This window comes from Epinephelus fuscoguttatus, linkage group LG15 (assembly GCF_011397635.1).
Source record: "Epinephelus fuscoguttatus linkage group LG15, E.fuscoguttatus.final_Chr_v1".
NCBI classification, from domain to species: domain Eukaryota; kingdom Metazoa; phylum Chordata; class Actinopteri; order Perciformes; family Serranidae; genus Epinephelus; species Epinephelus fuscoguttatus.
In genome coordinates, this window is record NC_064766.1 from 12,780,806 (window position 1) to 12,806,230 (window position 25,425).

Consider the following 25,425-nt stretch of genomic DNA (forward strand, 5'->3'; position numbering starts at 1 on the left):
TCTTGAATACTCAGAAGCTTTTCTCGCTCCTTTCTTGCTAGCAGCTCAGCCTGCTAACTGGCTAATGTTTGCAAACTTGCTGTTTGAATCAGTTGCCTACAATCACGTATTACCGACCGCTTAGTTGTTGAAAAGCAGTTGCATTTACACTTGTGGTTACAATGTGCCCATGACCACCTCCGAAGGTGGTATAGCCAATCAGATCACAATCAGTCCTCAAGGCATTTTGTGCGCATTCATATCTCTACTTTTGTGTAGTTAAGCACTGTTCAATTGCAATCCCATCACTTAAAGCACATTTCAATGCAAAATATGAAGGGAGTCATAAAGATCAATTATCTATCTTCTTTTTCGATCTGTCCTTTTATCTGTAACATGCCAAGAATTAATGAAAAATAGGCATCATAACTTCCCAGACCAACAGTCCAAAACACACAGATGCTAATTGATTTGCTAATTGATTTTCTAAAGATCAACTGATTTTTGCTACAATTAGCTATTCAATTCAAATGATTTAGAGTTCCTTCGTTCTGCTTAAATTTAAACACACGGACTCAAAACCACTGTTTGTGACCAAGTAATGCCTATTCACTGCCTCTTGTCACAGTTGATTCAATAATTTTTTGAGTACTGGAGAAATAAATGTTTACAAAAAAAAGCCAAGATTTAAGAAAAGTTAGAAAAGTTTCTTGTATCACCTCAAAACCACTCACATGTATATTATTTTCCTTGGGGGGTCCTGAACCTTAAGCCCCGTTTACACTGCCAGATTTTCTGCGAATGTTGGGCTGTTTGCTGGCAAGCTGTGAGCGTTTAGACACACAGAGCCGGATTGGCAAGTTGATCCGAGCTGCCCAATTTTCCGCCTCGTAGGGTAGTCATATTGGCGGAACCCTTTTAGTTTAAACAGACCGAGGGGCCCTTCCGCAACAGGAACGGCTGTTGATGACTTGTGGGAGGAGCTGTTGATGACGCCGCATGTGTGAGCCACTGGCGGTGGATAAACAGGAAACAACTCCTTGTCCTCGCGAAAGAAGAGGCCATTAACCGTCAGATGAAGGGGACGGTGAAGAACGGGCATGGGCCAGTCCAATAAATGCAAGAAAGTAATCTTTTTAATCTTATATCAGTATTTTTCCTTTAATTGAGTGACATGATTCTGATATGAGTAACTCTGCCAATCTGATGTTCTATTTCAGGGTCTGAATTTGACGACACTATATAATCTAAATTTTATTTAATCTCATAGCTGTAACTTTAAATTCAAAATGTGATTTGGTTATGATGAAAACAGATTATATATTTATTCAGTTTGACCCACTTTTTAATTCTTATCTTCTGCTGTTGAACAATGCATCAGGCCAATTTCACACATCAGGATATGATTATGAGATCAAACTTTTCTCGTCCTTTTTCATGTGTTGTGTTCACATGTTCTTTAAAGATCTCCTCCACTCAAAGATGTGCTTTTTTTCTTTTTTCTCCTACAATATCTGACCTGTAATGCTAGCCATCTTGCTGTGTGCTGCCCTTTCATTGGTCAACCTAGCACAAGCAGCGGTGGTGGGCAGGGCATAGGGCCAGATCCAAAAATTCTCAGTGAGGGAGAAAAAGTAAAGGTGCTTTCAGCCCCTTTTCAGAGTTTGCTTTAATTTTTAATGTGACAAACCCCTATTAAACAACATATTAATCATAGCAGAGTATTTTAAAACATGTCTGGAGGGGAACTTTGTCTGAATTAGTTGGCTGTGTGTCCTTGTAGGAATGTCTGTAGAGAGTTAATATATATGGCCCGTATGGTTCTTGCACTCTTGTAACCTCGACCCCAGTCACCCTTGTTTTAGGAATGCGAGTGTGTGTAGAGAGGTGAGTTTACGTAAGGTCCCACGGTGGCTAACACGGGCACTTTGGGAGAAATGATTGTAAAATTCCAGATTTCACTGCTCTAAATTGATATTTAATGACTTAAAGCCAGTTGACTGTGTGTGTATTTGTGTTTGGGTCAGAATTATCCTTCCTCTGAAGATTCCTATGTCCCAGCTGCACACAGTGGTCAGTGAAGCTGTTTCATTCTTTCTTTTCCTTATTTAAAATGTGTAAAAATTTAATTTAGTTACAACAATAAATGTATGATAGACAAAATGTATTAAGTTATTGACAAACCAATAAAAAACAAAAAACACAAATTGAAGTTCACATGTCCAGCTGAAATGCTCATATTGGTATTTCATTTTTCTAAATCCATCCATTTGAAACAAAAGTATTGATGCACTGCGTTTTTTTAAATCCTACATTGTAAAGCTCTTTAATTTTGAAAAATGAAATCTAATTTGTGTACAGTATATTCAATGCCACATCATCCAATCCCCACACAACACACTGGCCGTACTAAATATTTCTGAATCACACATGTGTATAGACATTCCACTAGAGGGGTTAAAGTAATTATCTTTTTTTTTTTTTGTCTCTTCACTTTTCTCGTTTGTTTTTGCCTTGGGCAGAACATGTGGGTGTTGTTCGGTTGCATGCATGCATGTGTGTGTGCGTGTATGTGTGTGTGTCTGCTGTCGATAGTGAATGTTAATGACAAGGTACATGGATGTACAGTGTAGTCTACATTTATCAAATATGTCCACACTGTATGCATGTGTGTGTGTGTGTGTGTGTGTGAGAGAGAGATAAATCTGTCCCTTTAGTCTTAACTGGGATAGCTGAGAGCAGCACTGGTGTTAGACAAAGCTCTAAGTATCTTAGATTAAGTAACACACACACACACACACACACACTCAGTAACTTTGCCTACAGACCCCCAGCTAAACTCAGCAGATTAAATTAAAGCCTCTTGCCAAACCAAATCACTTTGTCTTTTCTCCAAATTTAACTACCACTGTGATGCTATCAACCAGTGATTGTACCAATAACTGTATAATAAGATGGATGACACGTCTCCAAATCCTCCCATTGTACAAAATGCCGATTCCAGATCGTCCAGATTTGGACACTCCCAGTGGTAGTAGGCCTACAAATGCAAAATTGACCAAACCAACTTACATAGGCTATGAGTTGCTTAATGCTAGTGGTGAAAACAGCCATTATAATATCCATTCAGTTTATGGACTCGAGTGTTAGTGTAGCCTACCTGACAAAAAAGGTTGGGAACCATCGCTATAAACAACCTTTTCTTTTTTTATTTATTCTTTATTTTTACATCAGTGCTGTCCCTTCATCTTCTTGAGATTCTCAGAAAGAGCTTCCATTCCAGCCGGGTCTTTGCGAACAACCTCTGAAGAATAAAACTCTCACATCCTGCGGTGAATTTACGGCCATCACCTTCAGAAACAGCCTCCAGCCGGGCCTTTGATTAGCTGAAGGATCGGTGGGGGCATCGTTTTACGCCCTTTCTTTCTTTTTGGATGGAGAGGTGGAGGGACAGAGCTGAAGTTTGTCCCTTGTGCCTGCTGTGAGGGAGACATGGAGGTTGTCTTGTGAATTGAAATGAGAAAAGAGAGAAAGTTTTTGGATTGGAGGCTGAGGCGAGAGGAGAAACAGAGAAGTGAGAGAATTTAGGGATGAAGTGATGTATCGGCTGGCTGATTTGCAGTGGAGTTTTACTTGTCTCATTGTCTTGCTGCAGAGAGGAGCTACTCCTCTGTGGAGAAGCTGTAAATTGGATGATTTGGGTCTGAAAATTGTCAAGTTAACAAATAGTGAAGATGAGCACAAAAACAGCTTTCTGCAGTCTTTTGGTGATATTGCAAGCAAACTTTCTCCCTAATTTATTTGTGGAACTTGGAATTGCAAGTGTGTTTGTGTCAGCCTGGTAGACCTTGTGTCTCCAGACAGGCCTCCCACACACACATAAATACTCACGTTTCCTTTTGTCCCCCCTCTCCCTTTTCCTTCCCTGTGCTCCCCTGCTGTCACAGAGTGGACACTGTATCCACAGACACACTGACATGTAACCTAGTTTGAGTTTATCCAAATGCTGTGTTGAAATAGTTTTGTGATCCCGACGGATTGTAAAATTTCCCAATATGCAGAGGAGTGCATTGTTCTTTAGTTTGAGAGTGATAAAAATGAAAATCAGCAAAATTAGAGCTGAATCTACACATTACATCAGCAGCAGTGTGTGTCTGTGTGGGTTTGTGTGAAATTTCTATTTCATGTTTCTGTTTCTGTGAAATTAACAACAATTTTGGTGATTATCCTACAAACTTATTTATAAAGCAAAAACATTCTCAACTTCCAGCTTCACTAATGTGAATTATTTTATTTTATTTTATTTTATTTTATTTTTCATTGTAAATTGATTTATCTGAAGGTTCTGGACTGTTTGCCTGGGCTCTGAGAAGCTGTTGTTGGCATTTTCACTACTTTTTGACATTTTTAGATCAAATAATTCATGGCCTAAATTATATATATATATTAAAAAAAGACTTGCAGATTAATTAATCGATTATGAAGATAATTATTACTTGCAGTATCAGGATTCAAGTCATTCCTGATGTGATTATCAGCAAGCAGTGATTTGAACAAGGACATATTTTATGTTGTTTTGACTCTTTACCCTTTAGAGTGTGTGTGAATGTATGGATACTGTACAAAAGCAAGCGCCACCAAACAGCCTCCAAAGTGCCACCACAGGAGCTGTTTAAAATGACTCCTTTATTATCGTGACTTACTGCACAGCAGGGAGCGGGGACAGACACTTTACAGTGTCTGGGTGACACTCTAATCACAATGCTCACTTGTTTTTCTGAGTCAGAGGCAAAGTGAGATATATGTCTTTGAGCTTGAGGTGTTTCTGTCAGAATCCCAATTCTGTAGTTTAATGATATATTCAGCCATTAGCAATGACAACAAAATACCAAAATCCAGCTCATCCAGCTAATGATGTGTGTAATGAACTTTTTAAACTCGGATGACAAATGTTTTCCCTTTATGATCTGATGATAATTCAAATGTGTTAATGCTTTTGATTTGATAAGTAACTCCTTTTTTGTTGATAATTTGGATTTCAAAGCTTAATTTCCACCCTGCAACGAAGTTTAGAAGTAAAAACTTCATGTTTACCGGTATTTCAAGACACACACAGACCACCATTTTAGTTTTACAATGGTCAAAGAGGTTGAAGATAGTCAGAGTTATAAATGTGATCCAACTAGGTTTCTTGTTCCTTGCTAATATTTGACTAGGTAATTGTGTAATGAATTTGCTGTGACAGAAACCAATTTGGGAGATCAATTGATTAAAATGAGTTGTCATGTTTTCTATAACTCACTCAAGTGACTAAAAAATAACATTTAGGACTCTTATTAATAGAGTTTTTCTGTCTTTGGCAGATTTTGCTTGCATGGAGCCACTGGGTATGGAGTCAGGAGAAATTTCCTCTGAGCAGATCAGCGCCTCTTCCCAGTATAACTCCAACTGGTCCCCCGAACGCTCGCGTCTCAACTACCAGGAGAACGGCTGGACGCCCTCAGATGACACCGTCAGGGAGTGGGTACAGGTCAGTAATGTCTGGTTGCGTTAAAAAATGTGGGGGTCTTTTTTTTCTGCAGGGGAATTGTTGAAATTCTTGCAACTGAAATTATGTCACATTAGTGCTACTTTTAGAGTCTGATCTCAACATGCACTCATTCGTGGAGAAACGGTGTTCCTCAGCTTGAACCTGACTTTACCGCTGAGATCTTGCTCACATCTGGTCGGAATATTGTTCACTCATTTGTACCACGTTCTCTGCACGATATAGGGACACAGAAGGCAAAAAAATGAGCCAACATGCATTATTTATTGAAATCTGCCTCTCCAGCACAGTTGACATGTTTTGTGTTGATTGTGAAATCTGACGGAGCTGCCTGCAATCTCTTGAATGTGAAAAATAGAGCAGGCCAGTGTTATAATCTTTTAACATATTCGATATCTTATTCAGTTTGCTAAACTAATCATTGAACAGGGTTGAGATGGCGGACAGTCAAGTTGGTGAGCTGCATTTAAGTGTCAGTGTATTTGATCTCTGGAGTTCTCTCTAATTTTGTCAGGTAGGACATAATGCAATTTGTAACTGCACTGAGAATCATCTATTATGGTTTACGACTATATACATACTCTCGATATGCAGATGTAGTGTTATGTCTCGTCTTTTATGTTTGTTATAGCCATGAAGTTTTAGCTTGTAGCTAATAGCATTTGTCTTCCAAACATTTAAGAAGATATACACTATTGTTTTCTGTATTGAGGTAGTTTAGTTTCACACAGTATACAGTAGGCATGGTGTTATAATAAAAACAACGAATAGCATGAGTTCCAGACAGTCAGAGATGGCAGTGAACTTTTAGCCATGTAAATAATTTAGCTTCATGAGTAGCTTCAGCTTCGACCTCATTTAGTTATGTTTGTTATGAAACTGAATTACCATGATGTCAGTTCTTCAGAGAGAGAATAAGAGAGGGCTATAGAGGTAAAACAGTACATTTAGCTTTAGCAAACACCAGCCTGTGGCTTTCTCTCTGTCTCGTTTCAGCTCTCTTGTATTAGCTGTCCGGTTGGCTGTTTCTGTGGCAGACTGCAGTTTCTGTGATTTGGTTTGTTTCATTGGCTCAGTTTTGAAGCTACATACATGGAAATTATACATATCTATTGCACTTTTTATATGATGCCAAAAAATCAGTGTCACTCAATTTGGACCAAATACGTAGGTTAAGCGTTCTGACTTTGTACAGCAGAATACTGTTTTGTGTAATTATAAGCAGCAATGACCCAGCTTTTCGACTAATAAAAGGAAAACAAACTGAGGGCAAACATGGTCCTCAAGATAAGTCGAAAATCTTTGGCACACATCAACAAAGTCAGACTGTTTGTATATCTCTTTTCCTGCGCTCTTGAACACCCCTGAAGAAGAGTGCAGTCTGTCACGTTTAGCTTAAAATTACAGGAACCAGAATCTGATTTGTTTGGATTTGTCTTGGCGGCAAATTATCACACCTGACAGGATGACAGGCCAACAAAACTTGAGACACTCTGCTAACTTTTAATTATGCTTTGTAAATAACAAGCACGGTTTAGACCAAAGAAAACTAACTGAGGTGAGATTGTCTCCCCTCAGACAGAACCGTAAGGTGCGGCTGGAGTCCAGCACTGTCCCATTGTCCAGGACAGGAACTCATAGAGGAAGACTCACAATGCCCCTTGCAGTAAGAGCAGACCCTCGCTTCCTTCCTGTGGGGGTTACAACAGGAAGTAGACAGGAAGTCGGCCTCAGTGGCAGATTAGTAGTAGTGGCTCTCTATTGTCTGTCTGGGGACTTCTTTTAGCTACCGGGCCACAGCTGAGCCCTCTGGGGTGTAATGATACGATCCCAGTGTTTTGATAGAGGTCAGTGGGTTAATATATGGGGAGAGTTGAATTCAATGGGCTTAAAATGTGTAGCATTCATATAATTTACCAGTGATGCCTTCTGAAAAGTTTTTATTATGTGTTTTGATTTTGCGGTGCAAATTATTTTCTTAAATGAAGTGTTTCTTGAAATAAGGGATGCCACATTTAAAGACACTTTTTTTTAGAAACTAAACAAGAATTAACAGTGCTGCATTAAATATAATGTCACGGCAGTTTCATGCAGTGTTGCTATGGCGTTCAGTTGAGAATCCCACCTACATTGCGGGGATGCTAGCTGCAGTGAAAAACAAAATAAAGCAAAGCAACTGCATAGAAAGGAAAAGAGTACATTGATTTGTTATTTATGGGATTGCACAAAGCTACAGCAACTCTGGAAGAGTGCGGCTGAATGTCTTGAAAGTCTTATAACTGAAGAGAAAAGTCCTTTACGAGCCAAACTCTGTGTTATGGGAGTATACCCTGAAGACATTGCTGTAACTCTGCAGCAGTCTCCGCTCACTGACTCTGGACTTTTACAAGCCAGAGGGATAATTGCACTATAATGGAAGAACATGCATACGTTCTCTTGGAAAGTGGATAAAGGAACTGGCAGCCTGTCTAGCTTTGGAGAGACCAGCTTATAGTGTGAGAGGGAAGATAAGAACTTTGCTCGCTTGCAGAGCTTCTATATGGAGTTTTTAGACAACTAAGAATTTTGAATGATTTGAAATCATATGAACAGTATGTACTGCTGTCATTTAACAATCATCATTGATGTGTTCATTGTTTCACTAGGATTGGGGGTAATACACACACTTTTTTGTTAAACTGTATATGTGTTAAATTCGAGTGAAAGAAAAGCACCTGGTACCAAAAGAGAGTTGAGTCGAGGCAGTACGAGCTGAACCATGCTGTGGAAATGAGGCATTTGATAATTTCCTGTGAACTTACTGGAAAAATTAAAATATCCCTACCAACATTTTTCCTTTTGGCTTAATCCCATCCATTTTTCCTTGCAAAACACAAACTTTTTAATGCCCGTACTGGCAGTTTGCTGGAAGCAAATATTGTTCATAACCATAGCATAAGCAGTAGTTTACATGCCTCATTGACAGGTTCTGTGCAATTACAGTACAAGTGCCTTCAAATTCCCTTAAGTTTGTTGTTTGAGACCTGAAATAAAAACCCACCAATACTTCAGACACTTTTAATTAAAGTAACTACACAAATTACAGGCCCATTTCTCATGATATAGAAAACAATGAAGAGGTAAAACACCTGGTAGAGTTTGCTGAGCATGGATGTGCCATCTCAGCAACATTGCGCAAGTGTCTACCTGCTGTTGGCCTCTGACCAGCACCTCAGTGTTCCCTATAAGGACACACTGACTGTAGATACTAAAGGAGGTGGCTCCTCGTTCGGCTCACCAGTCATGAGATTTGCACCAGTGACTTCTCAGTCACAAGCTCTCTCTCTCCTCTCACCCAAGGCTAGAAGCTATATCGGGTCCAGTTGAGTGTGTGCAGACAGATTTCTATACGTGTGTGCTCTTCTGCTGTTCAAGTAAAGCTCTGCCGACAGTCCCTCCTGAAGAAACAGTAGACCATCCCCCTGCCACAGTGATTTATAGCCTCAGAACCGGTGCTGTTGCTTGCCCCCCGTCTCTGTGAGGCATTTGAGTTATGACTGGTGGTTTTTGTGAAGAGAATTTTCCATTTTATTTGATTAAGTGTGGTGCGTGGCCAACTCCGCACAGCGTGGTTTGCCTCAAGGCTTTCCATTCATCTTACTTGAGAAGAAAATTATGACTTTGTTAATTCTTGCATGCCCGCCTCCTCCGCTGCAAACACCTCTATTATTCATTTAAAGGCATTTATATTTTATTGATACTATTTTCAGGTTACGATTCATAATGTTTTTCAGCGTGATGTTACCCGGTGGCAGTTTTGGGTGGCGGCAGACAGTGAGCTCATTATCTAGCTTTATTGTGTATCTGTAATCGTATTTTTGCACTGCGGTGACTCATTTCATCAGCATGCTGGATGCAATGAAATGAAAAGCCTCCATTTCTGTGAACCACATTTTAAAGATTGACAGAGGAATTAACTCTAATGTTCCAAAAGAAATACTAAAATTTTACTTGTGCAGCAATAAAATCACCAAAGGAGAAACTTGTACAAAGTAATATGAGCTATAAAGGCAACTTTTAATGAGACTAATGTATATCAACCCATACTTGAGATGAGAAAAAGAGAGTACAAAGTATTTTTTTAAGTAATTATTCAATAAATTGAACAGAACAAACAAAGTGAAGTACAAATCCACGTTTTAAGCAACCTGACTCCATCATAAATGTCTTTAAAAATGCTCCACAAATCTTTATCAGATACTAAAACACTGCATTCAAGCTTCAATTGTATGAATTTGGTTCAAAAAACACCCGTAGGTGCATCTTTTAGAGCTGTAGTAAATTGACTCGTAATTGAATACCATGATGTAAGCCCAGGAAAGGCTTCCTTCCCCGACTGACTTCAGGTATTTATAGCCGCCCTGATGTTTGTCTCCAGGATCTCTCTGACGCCACCAGGAAGAGCTCAGCGACATGCATCTGGAGAACACATTTGGGCCTCATGTGAGCGAGGTTGTTGTTGAAGCCGGGGCAGGGGGGGAAACTGAAAGACAAAAGATCCTCCAGAGAGCATTAAAGGGTCTCGCTGTCCAGAGCAGACCTCTGGAGGAATATCCCAGTGAACTTCCAAACCCAGGAAATGTCAGTTACACGGATCAGACTTGCTAACATGGTATATGCGAGACCTGGTCTGAGTTTTGTTTAAGCACATTGGTAGCTGTGTTGAAAGAAGTCAAGTGTCTAATCATAAATTTAATTTCTTACGCAGTGAGTGAGCGGAAACAAAAAAAGTGATGAAATTAGAGTTATGTCATTCATCAAAGAAAAATAAAGCCCCAAAACCAAGCAGATCTAATTAGTTTGATGTTCATTCTGGAAAGAAAACCCAGAGGCTACTGAAAGAAAGTATTTCAAAACTGAGAATAACATTCTTTCTTTTTCATCAATGCCAAGGAGTCATTTAGAAATTCTGTAATGAGGTTTTAGGGCCCAGTGGTTATAAAAGTCACTCAGCAGATACATAACTATGTAAAAGTTGAAAAACAATACTATGTTATTTCCCAAGTTTTAGCTCTTTAATTAGTTGTGTATTCATGTAATTTTTAGGAGAGAGAGTTGTCTAATTAGTGTGTTGCTTTTTGGGGGGGATGAAAGGCTGCAGAAAGGAAGTATTTCATTAATTAGAAAAAGAAGTCCCACTTTCTTATTAATGGAAAGGTATTAAAAGTAACTATACAAGTAGATGATCCCTGATTAAAATACTGTAGGTTTGCTATTGTGCTCTCTGATCGCTGTTTCCCCTGGTTGGAGAAACAGTTGACTGAACAGTGCCTATAGTAGGTCGACATGGGATTAAAAGAGGGGATGTCATGTTCCTACATAGTTATTTTATCCTTCCATGAAAAATAGCAACAAAAAATGGTGACAGGTATAGACGGGTACAGAAGACCAACACAAATATAAAGTTGTTGTAAGTCAACCAACAGAAATAATACCTGAACTGACACATTTCACATTCTCACTCTGACCTCATCACATAGCAACGTCCGGTCATGGACCTTCAACTTCCAGATACAATGTGCAAGGTACTCTGGGTGCCTTGGCTGTTGATGTTCTGGGACTCTGTGTCAAGTTCTGCCTGTTACATGCCTTGTCTTTTTGAAAATACACTTCCGTTTTGATAGGAAATGTATCGTTTACATACCATCTCTTTCAAAATAAAAGCACTACGTCAGTACAACACCGCACATTGACATTTTTTTCCTTCAACAACAAACACACAAACGTTTTGCCAGCACACACACACACATGGTTAGGTCTAGGAAAAAGAACATGATTTGATTTTACAATCTTACAGGAAGAAAACACTGACCTCCTGGGTGAAAGTCGATGGTTGTTGGACCCATCCACCAGCCCTCCCAAATTTTCACCACCTTAACTTTTGTTCTTGTTCCGCTGTGTTTACCCCTGATGTCGCCAGGCACCGTTAAACAATAACAGCAACATATCATGCCGTGTATCATGTCGAGTTGAAAGGATGCCTTTTTTCGTCTGTGTCTGATGCCGTAAGTCACTGCCCAAGCGCCGGATTTCCACGACTTCTGAGTGAGAGCAGGTTGAGAATCCCCACAAATTGAAAGTGATGTTGGCAGGACGGAAACGTCACTCTTTACTGATTGGTTAGGAAAAAAAAAACAAAATAACCCCTCTTCCCAACAAGAAATCAGCTAACAATACAGGAACACCAGGGCCATAATCACCTACGTATTTAACATTGATTGGAACCATTTTTAATCTGTGGCCCAAACTCCCAGAGGGAATCAAAGGGGAATTCCCCCCAGAAGATCTTTTTAGAAAGCTAAACTGACCATTTTAGGGCATTTTTTAAACAAAGATTTTTAGTCAGATGTTCTCAAAGTTTGGATGACTGAATGCCATATTAAGAAGCCATCACAGCATTGAGGGACTCACAGGAAAAGTGGACACGCTTATGACATTCAATGACTCTTTTTTAATGACATACCATACTATTAATTTTTCTATGAGTTTTTATCACACACTAACACTTTCCTAAAAGTTTAACAGTGATATAATCTACATAACACTAGTGATTGTATTAGATTCTAGTTTTTAATACCTTTGAAAGTAATATAATAGATCAACAGTACAGTACTGCCTAGATAAACACAATGTCATGCTGAATGAATGAAAGAGAATAAAATGGCAATATAATCTGATTATTAATCTAAAATAATCCTGTAAACATGCAAAAACATTGTCTGTCATGCATTTTACCAACGTGTCTTGAGGTCATTTCTTTAGTGAGCATTTTAGTATAACAAAACTTCTGCTTGTGGTGAAAACTTTTTCTTTCCTCATGCAATCCACTGCCTCCCCAGAGTGCAGCACTTTCTTAAGTAAACACTGAAACCTCGGATGAGAATTGAGTAATTGGGGCTCTTTCTTTTACTATCACTGCTGAAGCAGTATCCTGTTTTGGCTGGATATAGCGGTGTTTTTTGTTCAATCTCATTTAGCCACACTTGACTGAATTATGTCCCCCTTCCTGCATTTTGTTCCCTTCATTAAAAAGCTCTAAGTGTGACTATTTTCTGTGGCATTAATGTAGGCACTGCCAAGTGTTGAGTAATTAGAAGATGGAAGAGCAATTAGCCTTAGTCATTTGATAGAAGAGGTCTGGAGAATGGAGCTTTGACCGGCTGCTACAGAAAACGTGCTACAGAACTGCAGTGATTGGCCGATGGATTACTGTAGGAGCTGAGGCATTTCCTGTTTAAACTGGGGCAACTTCATCAACTCTTTATTGTAACTCTGAAAACTTGTTTTTGTCCTTCAGTTTGAAAACTGTTGTGTCTGTGCACAACACCTAAAATATTTAAAGCTATTACTAACAGTTATTTTCATCATCAATCAAAATGACCACAGTGTTCTTGATTAATTGTATAGAAGCCCAAATACATTCAGTCTTGTGTTGTATAAGACAAAGCAAAGCATCAAACCTTTACAAACAAGAGGCCGGGATGAATGAATATTTGGCACTTTTACTTGAAAAGTGACTGAAACGATGAACGGATTATCAAAGCATTTGCAGATTAATTTTCCTTCACTCAAGTCATTTTAATTACTCGGATAATTGATATAGCTTTAGATTCCCTCCAGCAGTAGATTCCAGGAGTGACATTCTGATGTGACTTTTTTTATTTTTAGTACACCCTCTTCCCATTTATCTTGTCCTGTTTCTGAGAATTGCCAAATCTCCTTACAGGAAGAGTGACCTGCCTTGTGGCTGCAACTCTCTCCCTGTGAATGTCAGAGCAAAATCAGAGCTCTGGAAAGAAGCCTTTGATTCTTAAAAACTTTTTTCTCATGATACTTTGGCCTGTTAAAAGAATACTTCACCCCCGAAATTTGGTTTTGGCTTTATAATCTTACGAGATGCAAACACTGCTCTCCCTAGTGAAACTCGGGCCCACCTGCCCCACACTGTCTTTCGCCACCTTAACTTTTGTTCTTGTCCCGCTACATTTCCCCCAATGCTACCAAGCACCATTAAACTATAACGACTACCAGCTACGTATCGTGTCAGACGCCGCAAGTCACTGCCCAAGTGTCAGATTTTGACGACTTTTGAGTGAGACCGGGTTGGCTAGGTAAAATTTATGAAGAAAATCTTGTTTTTCTTGTACACCTCTTGTGAACGAAAAATCCAAAAACTGAGAAAATGTTTGATGAATTTAAGTCATAAGGGTCCGCGTTTAACAACAGCAAAACTATATCAAACAGCAGTTTACAAACTTTCGCACAACTTGTGCAGTATAATCCATATCTCATTTTTCAGTCCCGTGACCAGCACTTCCCAAACAGGCAGCCCTTTTCAATGGGAAACTGAAGTAAAAGTGAAACTTACCTGTACTGTCTTTAAAGCTAGACTCCATTGACAAAAACAGTAATTTTACCTTGCTGAACACGGGAACTGCTGGTTTACCACTGCCCTTGATCAATTAGTTTGTTTGTGTTACTGTGTGACTTTGGTGTTTTAAAGAGTTTGTTCAGATTCACCAAAGTCACACCATAACACCAAGGTCATAATCTGTGAAGCATTGCGTCACAAGTTAAAATGACTGGAGGCCACTTTACTGAATTCCTTAACACAACTCTTGATGCTGTAATGAATAACAGAAATTATCCTTGTTTATGTAATTCCACAACAAAACCTACTATACACAGTGTCCTGATTCTATACACTGAGTGTTGCATTCAGGGGACAGATCTCGTGGGAATATAGATCAGAAGGCAGCTGGGAACACCAGGCGAGCAATCCCATGAAACGCCGTTTCCCAGGGGTCTCCCTGTCAGTCACGGAGCCCACACAAACCCACGGGAAGCTATTTCCTTCTTCTTTTCCTGAAAAAGCAACAGTGGGAGAAGCTAAATAATGGCCTCTGGTCCCTTCCCATGTACAGTATCACAGCGCTAACGTCTCTCTGGTAATATAATTACACACCATATATTACAGGCATCCCACATACTGAAGCGCTGTGTATTTTGGTATGCAACTGATAATTCCCAAACTCAACAAACAAGCAATTTTGTTTAGTTGAAGTGGAATGAAATGGAAGTCAAATGGAGTGTCACCTCATTTAATACACAGTTATGAAAATAAATGGATTTCACTTCATGCTTTAGTGCAGTTTGGAGGAACTTAATGTGATAACTATAAGTGGAGCAACATCCAGCGTTGGTGAAGTATTCTTAAATTTAGATGGTATTTGTGGACAGTATATATGTGAATCGATTTAAAAAGACCACTGTAAGGCTTTCCGTTATCACTAATGCTCTCTTTGATGATAACTATCATTTTATTAATCTTTTTTTTTATCTTTTTCTTTTCAAGCACTTTGAGAGCAGCCTTGTTTCTGGATGCTTCTTTGCTGCAGTGAGATAAAAATGCCTGGGCCATCTGATCAAGTCTTTTTATCTGTTATTTAGCTCTCAGATCATGATTTCATGAGGAAACTGGGGAGAGTATAGCCACGAGATGCGATAATGTCACTGTAATTTCACTTGGAGTTACTCATTTTAAGAATTGCTTTGAACTGCCAGTGAAATAAGGACGATTATATTAGTTCAATAAAGAAAAAGGAAATGTAAAAGAAGTTACACTGTGTTCAACCCTTTGTCAGATTCTGTTTTGAACTAAAAACCAAATTAAATCAGTTCCAAAAATGTGACTCTTTACTTTGTTTTTAGGATGTCTGGCGAGTTTTTCTAACTCAACCAGAAACGAGACAACGCATTTAGTCAATCTAGTCATACAATCAAAGTAGGAAGTGACCCTCAGCCACCAGAGGGACTTTGGCTATTTTAAGGTATGACAGTTCATCTTGTTTTTAGCAGAAAACTGCTTCAATCTGTAGAGTTTTTAAGAATTACAAACCACCTTTTGTCAGGAACGAAACAAAATCAAATAGTGGGTGGAGTTTGAATGAAGTTAGTTTATTTTTGTGTCTTAAAATAAAGAGAAAGATGATAACCTTAAAACCTTTACTTATAAAATTGTGCTTTGGATCATCGGAACTTTATGTCCATAGGTTGCATTGATGCTATCCCAGTTTGTGTGCATATGTACACAGAATGAAAACAGGTTAAGATCATGGCTCAACTGAGTTTACAGATGTAACATGGAAACCTTCACATAGTCAGAGTTAACACAGTAGCTTGCTCTGGTTCGTATGTGTTTTTTATCTCATCATTTGTCTTTATCTAACTTGTGTTTTGACCATATTAACAAGCCTGCTTGCCTGTTACTGTAGCTATCTGAGTTTGTTTGGGTTTATCCTGACATTTTGACCTATAAACTCATATTTTGGAAAATATGCTTGTCTGTTATCCTACTTAAAGTCAGATAAGGTAGTGATAACACTTCCATCTGTTTGTCTGCACAGAGATCTAGGACATGTTAAGATTAGCACAAAGACTAGACGCAGGAAGAAACCGCCAGTCTCGCTCTGTCAAAAGTTTTCCCATAACACTAAATTGTCTTTTTAATAGTGCATTGATCTATTATTTAGTGAGTGAGACAGCCACTAATACATCCAAGAATCACAGGGGTTTTATTTAACCTGGCTGCTGAGATGCTGTCTGCTGTTGCTGAAATAACTGTTTTCCCTTTTATAAATGTGTTGCAGTCAAATACACAACATGTGACTTTGACAAGCCCATTTTGCACAGTGACCACACTAAAGGGGCCACTACAAAGTCCCTTCTTTATGTCACCTTTGCATTTTTACACAGAACCAAACAACAGCGGCATCATGCCACTCCAGTGATTCATTTTAGACAGTCTACTGGCATCACAGAGGCAAAAGAGGCATGACAGGCATGATATGTAATGACATAACATATGTGTTAGCAGGGCTTTATCAACAATAACAATGACTTTAACAGTCACTGTTATATGGCAGCTGATCTCGTCCTCAGCTTGGAGAGTGAGGAGCTCCCAGACCTCATTGTTTTCCCAATTTGCGGACATTTTTGGCTGCTGTTCCTCTTCTTTGAGTTAGCTGCTAACTGCTATTGTCTACTTTTTTAAATCTCCCATGTAGATAACAAGCATAACACGTCATGCCAACTGTAAGAATACATTTTATTTATAGAGCACTTTACATGGTACTCAAAGACACAAAGGCTAAAAACTATCATAAAATAATACCTCCGATGTTGCCTTAAAGGCGTGACAACTCTGTCCCCCCATGCAGCAATTGTACCTTTCATACAGAACAGCAAGGCGACATAACGACGTGAAATTCTCACTTTGAAGAGGCAGTGTAAAGGGGGTAATAACTGGTAAGCAGTTTTCCTCCTGCCTGCAGGCTTTGTGCTAAGCTATAGGCTAACCTACACCTCTTTCAATGGGACACACCCAGATTAAAATGTTTAATCTTCCGTTTTAGATCTTTGTAAAACTTGCATATTTCTTAAAATTCAATTAGGCTGACTCTTTTCATGTCCTGCAGTATAATCTAAGGCTTGGGATAAGACAGTGAACAATGCAGTTGACACAAACTCACACTACTTCTGTCTTTTTCCCTTATTTACTCTTACAATGTCTGCTGTTGGTCTGACACAACCCCTTAACCTACAGGGTTACACACACACACACACACACACACACACACACACACACACACACTAGGTCACACACTAGTCATTAGCGATGCGGGTGGACAACCATAAAATTGATCCTAAGCTGGTTCCCACACACACACACACACACACACACACACACACACACACACACACATTCTTTTCTGGACATCCTTCTGGATCAGCAGCCTGAGGCTCAAACCTCAGTATCCCTGACGCAACAGGCCGGAAATAAACACATGACCTAAATCAGATGTCACGCTCCATCTATTTCTTAGAAAGATTGTTTTGTTGATAACAAAATGTCAATAAGTGGCGCAGAGGGAATCACCTCAGAAATATGTATAAGAAGCATTCACGTCTCTCACTGTAAATTGTACATCAGAAAACACTTGTGGTGTTCACAGTGGAAACTGAAGTGACGGAGAGGATCTCAGCTTTAAGTGGATGTTCGAAGAGAATATGATTAAGGAGAGTACTCATGATTTACAACACTTGTCAGCAGTTTAGTAGTGGATTATACTGACTGCATAATGTTCCTGTAAAGGTCTTCGTTTTGTGAAAGAGAGGCGGCCGTCTTAACAAATGGTGCTGCCCATCTCTCCAGCGTCCTGCTCTGATTTTTCACTGTCTACTTATGGACGGATCACAGTATAATTAATGAGATCTGAGCCTCTCGTTTCCCATATGCTTCACGTGAAACATGGTGGAAGACAGTGTTGTATTTGTAGGCTGATGCTGTGGCTTTTTATGTAGAAGTCAGAGATAGGTCATAAATTAAACCTGCGTATTATTTTGTGTAATGTCAAAGAAAGAACTCCAGAAAATGTCTTTCTTCTTCTGTTTGATGCAGTTACACACTCTGACACGTAAGATCTGTCTAGATAAAACATATCCTTCTGCTTCAGCAGATTGGGCTTAAATCAGGCTTTAAAAATTAAAAGTTTTGCCTGAAACTTTACTTTCTTAAGTGCTTTTTGACAGTGTGTGTTGTAAGAAGGGAAAACCTCTCATCAACCATCTCAATCTGGAATTTCTGGATATCTGTTACTTTTAGCTGTGTATTTCTATCATGTATCCATTACTTAGGCCAATATGTGTACGTTAACCATTAATCCAGTACTTTTAGCTATATTTTTCAACCATTTGTTCATTACTTGTAGCATGTTCTCCACATCCTGCTAACTGTTAAGCCTTCTCTGCTTGCTTGCTAACTACTTTTCAAGCACTTTCATTTGTAATATGTTGTGATCAGGTGTTACAGCTGACTATGTCGTTAGATTACCGGGATACCCCCGAGGAACCTCGCCTTTAATCCTATCTGACCTGTCCTTGTATTTACTGTGTTTCCAGGTGGACTTGGGATTCCTCCGATTCGTCACAGCCATCGGGACGCAGGGAGCGATCTCAAAAGAGACCAAGAAGCACTACTATGTTCGCTCCTATAAGGTTGACCTGAGCTCCAATGGGGAGGACTGGGTCACCATGAAGGAGGGCTCAAAGCAGAAGGTAATGCTGACTCATTCACACTTGTAACAACCTTTATGTATCTAATATTGATGAGTAATGAAAAACTCTGCATTCTAATCAATGAGGAGAGAAGTGTGGATGCCTGAATCAATGTTTTCCAAAGCTGTCAGCTTTTGGCAGCATCCCTAATGTGATCCTTGACTGAAGTGAGTGTGCTGAAAGTGTCATTAAAATCAGAATGCAGTCCTTCGGAGGAAGTTGTCTCAGAGACACTGGTGTGGAGATAAATTGTTAGCTTACAGAGTTTCGTATTAAGTCAGATATTGACAGACAAGGTACAAGTACATGTGCTAGCATCAAACAAATCATGTCAAAGTCTTAACTGCTGTTAAATCGAGCCTGAAAGGTCATCCAGGTTGTTAAATTTGCAGCACAGTTTCAATATACTGTTTGTTTGTTTGTTATTAAGATCCCTGTTAGCTTTTGCATTGCAGCAGCTTTTCTTCCTGGAGTCTAGACAGTGACAATACAAAACATACATTCACACTACACGACACAATACACTAAATAACACATCATAATGCACACCCACTGTAAATGAAACACTATCAGACAAAACCAAAGCTTGAATTACTTGTTTGATAGTTTGTTGTGTCAGATATTTTTGCACATCTCTCAATTACAGATAAAGTGTTTCCAGTTGTAGTTACCACATATTTGTTTGTCCCACGATAGTTTAATGTCAGTGATAACTCCCAAAAGTTTGGCTGCTTCTCTCTGCTTTATTAACATTATTATTATATTATTATTTATTATTTACACTGAGATCAAGTTAGAGTATAGTTTGTACCAATAACAACACTAGTTGTTTTAGACACATTCAAAATAAGTTGAATCTACAATCAACGTCAACTCTCAATCTAGATTTGTATTTAAATCACTAGTTGGTGTCTCTGCTAAATATTTCGTGGAGTCGTCAGCATACATCAAGATACTTGCTTTCTGTAATACCAAAGGAAGACCATTAGTTAATATGGTGTACAAGAGCAGCCAAAGACAACTTCCTTAAGGCACTTCAGGTTTTACATTTTTGAACATTTGAATAACTTCTATTAAAGTAACTTTTTATCCATAATAATGCAGACTGAGAAAACCCATAACACTTACGTTTTCATGATCAATGATGTCAAATGCAGCAGAAAAATCAAGCAAAACTACTCCAGTATTTTTTTTTTTTTTTTATCAAGCAACATACTGTTTTTGTTTTCTTAGAGCACAACAGACATGATCGCAAATTATTTAAAATAAAAGTTTAAGTCAAGTGTCTTTGATCATGAGTCAGGGTCAAACCAGACTCTGCTTAAATCATAACGTACCAGGAGTTTATTTACGGTCCGCTGATTATTACACGTTATGTAGCTATTTGTGCAGTACTTCCGGCAATTAAGGTAACTGCATAGATTTGGGCCAGAGGTAGTAATAGCAGTTGTGGTAGCTGCTGTAGTAGCAGTGGCACTAGTAATAGAAGAAGCAGTGCTAGCACAGTTGTACTGAGTCGTACTGGTGGTGATAATGCTTGTATTGCAGTAGTAATAGCATTTGCTTTAGTAAAAATAGATGTAGTAAGAGTAATAAGAGTAGTTACAGTCGTAATTAAAGCAGCAGTACTACAGTAGAAGTAGTTGTGGCTATGCTGGTAAAGCAGCAGTAGTAACAACAATAGTAACTGTGTAATAGTAGTATTGGTAGTTGCAATCTTGGTGCAGTAGGACTAGTAATAGTAGTGGCAGTGTAAGGCAGTGATAGTGATAGTAATAGCAGTAGAGGCAGTAGTAATAGAAGTAGTAGTTATAGTGGTTGACAACAGTACTGACTTCAGTGGCAGAAACAGCAGCATCAGTGATAATATCAGTATTAGCAGCGGTAGTGTTACTAAAAGTGTACTAATTTGTAATGTTTCTGTCTGTGTCCTCTTATCTTCAGATTTTCCAGGGAAACCACAACCCAACAGACGAGGCTCGCTCCTTCCTCCCCAAACAGACTCTGGCTCGCTACATCCGCATCCGCCCCATGTCCTGGGAGCAAGGCATCTGCATGCGCTTTGAGATTTACGGCTGCAGAACGTCAGGTAATGTTAAAAAACTGACGCATACTGTACATGATATGAGGTTACGCTCCCAGCTTGAACTCTAAATGCACTGATTTATATTTTTCAATAACTCTGGCACATCCTGTTAGCGCTGGAATCATAATTCATTCATACATCTCATGCGTTTTCTTTCTTAATTAACTTTCTGTGTCCCTACATGGATCATTAAAGATTAATGCCATCTAAATCTTTTCCAATCTAACACACACACACACACACACACACACACACACACACACACACACACACACACACACACACACATGCAGTGCGGGAAAGTGATCACACCTACATTTGATTTCTCTTTCAGCTCCATTTTCTGATACATTACTAAGCATGTAAACACCACAGAGGGGCACGGCTCACTTTTCTTTATGATTATCATACAAAACACCCAATACATGTACTCACTCTTTGGAAAATTCACTTGCTGGCTTAGTTTTTGATGAACCAAAAACCAATAATCAAGACTAAATTTAACTTTTTATTTCATTATTTAATGTAACATCCAATTTTAAGCAATCAATGAAGTTCAAAGAACTAATTTTCACCTTTTCTTAAACCTGAATATTAATTTTCTTAACAATCAGTGAACTTCTGCAAACACAAAGTGACTTTGTCAAACTTCTGATTTACTTTCACAAATGCAAAATCAACTTTCTGGAACATTTTATCTCATTTGACAAAGAGAAACCATCTTTTACAGCTATTACATGCACTCTCCTACACCTGGGATGCATCTTCACAAACACCAAATGTATCTGTATGAAGGGAATAGATTAGGTAATGCGAACACCTCAAGTGAAAAGGAAATGAGTGACAGTCAAGAACATTTCTTGACATATTTTACCTGTTCTTTTCAGGCCGTACACTCTCCCGCTAATAGCATTTTCTCACTTTTTCACACCGTGAATCAAACTAACATCTTTTTGGCTGCCGGATGAAAACCTCCTGCTGCTCTCTGTTGATTTAAAATAATCACCGCTTCCAAGGCGAGCGCAAACTCCCACAGAAGGACACCGTTATTCATTACAGAGGAGCAGAGGAAAATCATGCCGCCTCATTACTCATCCTCTAACATTATATAAACCTCAGTCCTTGATGTACTACAAGCAACTCTCAGTAGGAGAGCTCCATAACGTAGATATTAGGCTCTTACTCATAGGAGAACAGGCTGCAGAGTGCTAGACAGGTGATTCAGGAGATATAATGACACAACTGGGAAAGTGTGCGTGTGGTGTGAAAGTACTGAACGTGATTTAGAAGTATCACTCACTCCCAGACCCATAACCCTAAACTTCATCCTCATTTTGACCTAAATTTAATCCAATATCTGTATTTAATCCTAAATCAAACTCCTCATCTAAATTATGTGATTTAAGGAAGTAATAAAATACAGGAAGGACAAAGCTCCCCTTTGCTCATTTAATCCATTTTTCTATACCGGCAGGACATTCGGTACTTATAAGCACAGAAACACAAGAACACACACACGGACAGTACTGTGGGGGGTTTCCATAAAGAACACTGAGAAGCTGTAAATTCACAGTGTGGAGAAATTTACATCCTCAGGAGCTGTTGTTAAACCCCAGATATAACTCTGGAAGCATTTGTCAAATACAAATATCACACTGAGACCCCGACCGCTGGAGTCCGGATATTAGATCTAGCTTGTTGTAGATAATAGATTTAACGTGGCTCACAGTGACCGGACCATTGTGTCCACATATTTTAGAGTTTAATTAAGTTTTCTCATTCAGTAGAAAATGAAAAACACAGTGTAAGTCTCTCAAATATCCAGTAACTTACCCAGTGTATGTCCTAACAACACACTGGCGTGGTTGTTCAACAGATTGTCTTTTTGCGTCAAGGTCACATGTAGTATCCTTGTCAATGGGCAAGTCTGTCAGTGTCGAGTGCCCATAAGACAAGACTTGTAACCTGCAATATTTCCAAAAAATCTACGATATAAGCTAAAATAATAGATCTATTATAGATTTGTAAAGTCTTTCCTTGTGATTTTGTATACCACTGTGTAGTGTTGCCATTTGATTAGCTTTCAAACTGATGGATCTTTTACTCTAACTGGAATTCCTGGATTGTGTTTCATCATGTCACCGGTACCTGTAGCGACATAGCAACACCTCTGTGTATGCAGACATCTTGTGTAGTATAAATATATACCATCATTTCGTATGAACTATGCACGTCCGAGTATAGAGGAGTCACGCCAGTGCTCGTAGTAACAGTAGAGCTGCAAGGAAAACCACAAGTTGTCAACCCTAAAGTCATTCGCTCAAATGAATGTAATGTGAAATAGGTCCTCATACATGCGTATACACACAAAAAGCTCCATCATCCCATGTCCAATTCAAACAGACCCCTCCCAGAGATGATAAATGAGTCTCTGGTGTTTTTACATTTAAGTTTAAACACTGCAGCAGCGCCCAGAGGGCATCAGCTCAAACTGCTGACTAAAGCAGTGACAAGATAAGGATGACAGTAGCCTTTCTTATCATACTGTATGCCTCTCAAAAGTTTCTTATCCACCACTCTTTCCCTTTCTCTCTCTCTCTCTCTCTCTCTCTGTACAGACTACCCCTGTTCAGGGATGCTGGGGATGGTGTCAGGTCAGATCTCAGATGCTCAGATCAGCGCCTCGTCATTCGCCGACCGGGGCTGGGTGGCTGAGAACGCCCGTCTATTGACAGGGAGATCGGGCTGGACCGGGCAGCAAACCAAGCAGCCCTTCAGAAACGAGTGGCTGCAGGTGGGTTTAACATTTAACTTTGAAAGTTTAATGGAATCAGCCAGTCAGTGAGTCAGATTGTCTGCAAGTCTTTGTCAGTTTAGTCTGCTAGTTGTTTCATTTGTTGGTAGAGTCAAACCAACCATTTTTTCCTTTCCTCGTCCTCCCTGGCAGGTGGATCTGGGCCAGGACAAGATGGTGAGCGGCGTGGTGATCCAGGGAGGGAAACACCGCGACAGGAATGTTTTTATGAAGAAGTTCAGGGTGGGGCACAGCCTGGACGGAGAGGAGTGGACCATTGTTAAGGAGGACAACACCACCAAGCCTAAGGTTGGTCAACATGTGCATGTACAGTATAATGTGCATTCTGCTGCTATTACTGATAATTCCTTACGTAGTACTGCTAAAACTGCAATGTCAGTTTTATATTCTCATCCCTAGGAGTGAATTTTGAAGATGTCACACCCCTCGTTTTGGAGAAGCAGTCAGGAGTACCACCGTGACAGCTTAACATTGTATTGCTGTGGAGGGCGGCACACAGATTTTAGCCACCTACAAGGAGTCCCACCGATAGAAATCAATAACAGTTTACATGTGTGCTATATTTAGAATACTTTCACGGCTTTGCCTTGACACAGACAGCCTTTCTGACAGAGAAGCTGTTAACAGTTCCCCATTTATGTTCTCATCGAAGCCACCAGACTTTGGTTTGCCACTGCCTCAATCAATTAGTTAGTTTGTGTTACTGGGTAACTTTCTTTAATCCGAACTAACCTTTTTCATCCCTTTAAAGAGATCGCCATAACAGCTTTAGTTTCCTGTTGGAAAACACTCTCTGCAACAAGTTAAAGCTGTGAAAGTATTCTTAATATAGCATACAACTTAACTGATATATATTTTTTTAAGTGGCTAAAATACTTTTTGTTGCTGCTGCTTTTACCATCATACATTGCTTAGCCTTCGCATCAGTACTCCAGTCTGCTTCTCCAAACTGTAGATAATTCACTGACTTTGGATAAATACCAAATACAACTCCACTTGAAAAGGTGTAGATGCATTTACAAGCTATTAAAGGACGCAACTAAAAAGCTTTTATGATGTGGAAGGTCCCATATGAACTCCACCACTGGAATGGTTCCACTTTTTCATCCACATTTGGCTCCTGCTCCCATTCTCTCTTTCTGTCTCCATCTTACCGTATGGGTGCTCTCTGTCTCATTCAATGGAGACAGATAAAAGTCTGTCGACATGAAATAAGCCTCCTCTTACTGTAATCTGTAATTCCTGGAAGCCATCAGACAGACGCTCGACTGGCCGCAACGCCGCTCCTGCAATGAAATGTTTAGCACCAAAATTATAGACTGCTATTCATATGAACTCAAAGTGCTGTTTGTCGGATGCTTTTGTCAGACACACTCAAAATCTTGGCATAAGGAAAGCTTTTAAAAGGAAGCTGTTGTAGGACTAAATGACATCACATGTAGGGCTTCATAAAGGAATACATACTGGAAAAAGAAAAGTAAAGGTTTATAAGAGTGTGGGGGAAATATCACAGAAGGATTTGTGCTGTCCCTTCATAGCATTTCAACTCCCATACTGGAAGTTAAGCTTGTTGATAGGTGTGGGTGTTAAAAGAACATTATTAGTTATTAAGTTCATACTATCATTAAGTTTACACCATAAAGATTCCATTATCCAGTATCTGTCTTCATGCAGTTTTTTGCCTCAATAACATCTCCAAAATACTGAACTACCACTATGTAAAATTACGTCTGCAGTCTGAATCAACTGATTTAGCTGGATTCACTCACTGAAATCTGCCCAGCAGCCATAATCTAGATGAGACAGGAGGAGCTGATAAAAACATTAATATGTGTAATCGAT

General features: G+C 39.3%; 1 protein-coding gene across 1 annotated transcript in view; it reads left to right on the forward strand.

The window, feature by feature from the left end:
• Nucleotides 1-25,425, forward strand: part of LOC125901829 (neuropilin-1a-like) — a 98,509-nt gene that overhangs the window by 46,130 nt on the left and 26,954 nt on the right. The window contains exons 6-10 of the mRNA XM_049597768.1: nucleotides 5,343-5,509; nucleotides 18,527-18,682; nucleotides 20,627-20,771; nucleotides 23,387-23,562; nucleotides 23,716-23,871. Coding sequence (XP_049453725.1) covers nucleotides 5,343-5,509; nucleotides 18,527-18,682; nucleotides 20,627-20,771; nucleotides 23,387-23,562; nucleotides 23,716-23,871 — 800 coding nt within the window. The remainder of the gene's footprint in view (nucleotides 1-5,342; nucleotides 5,510-18,526; nucleotides 18,683-20,626; nucleotides 20,772-23,386; nucleotides 23,563-23,715; nucleotides 23,872-25,425) is intronic.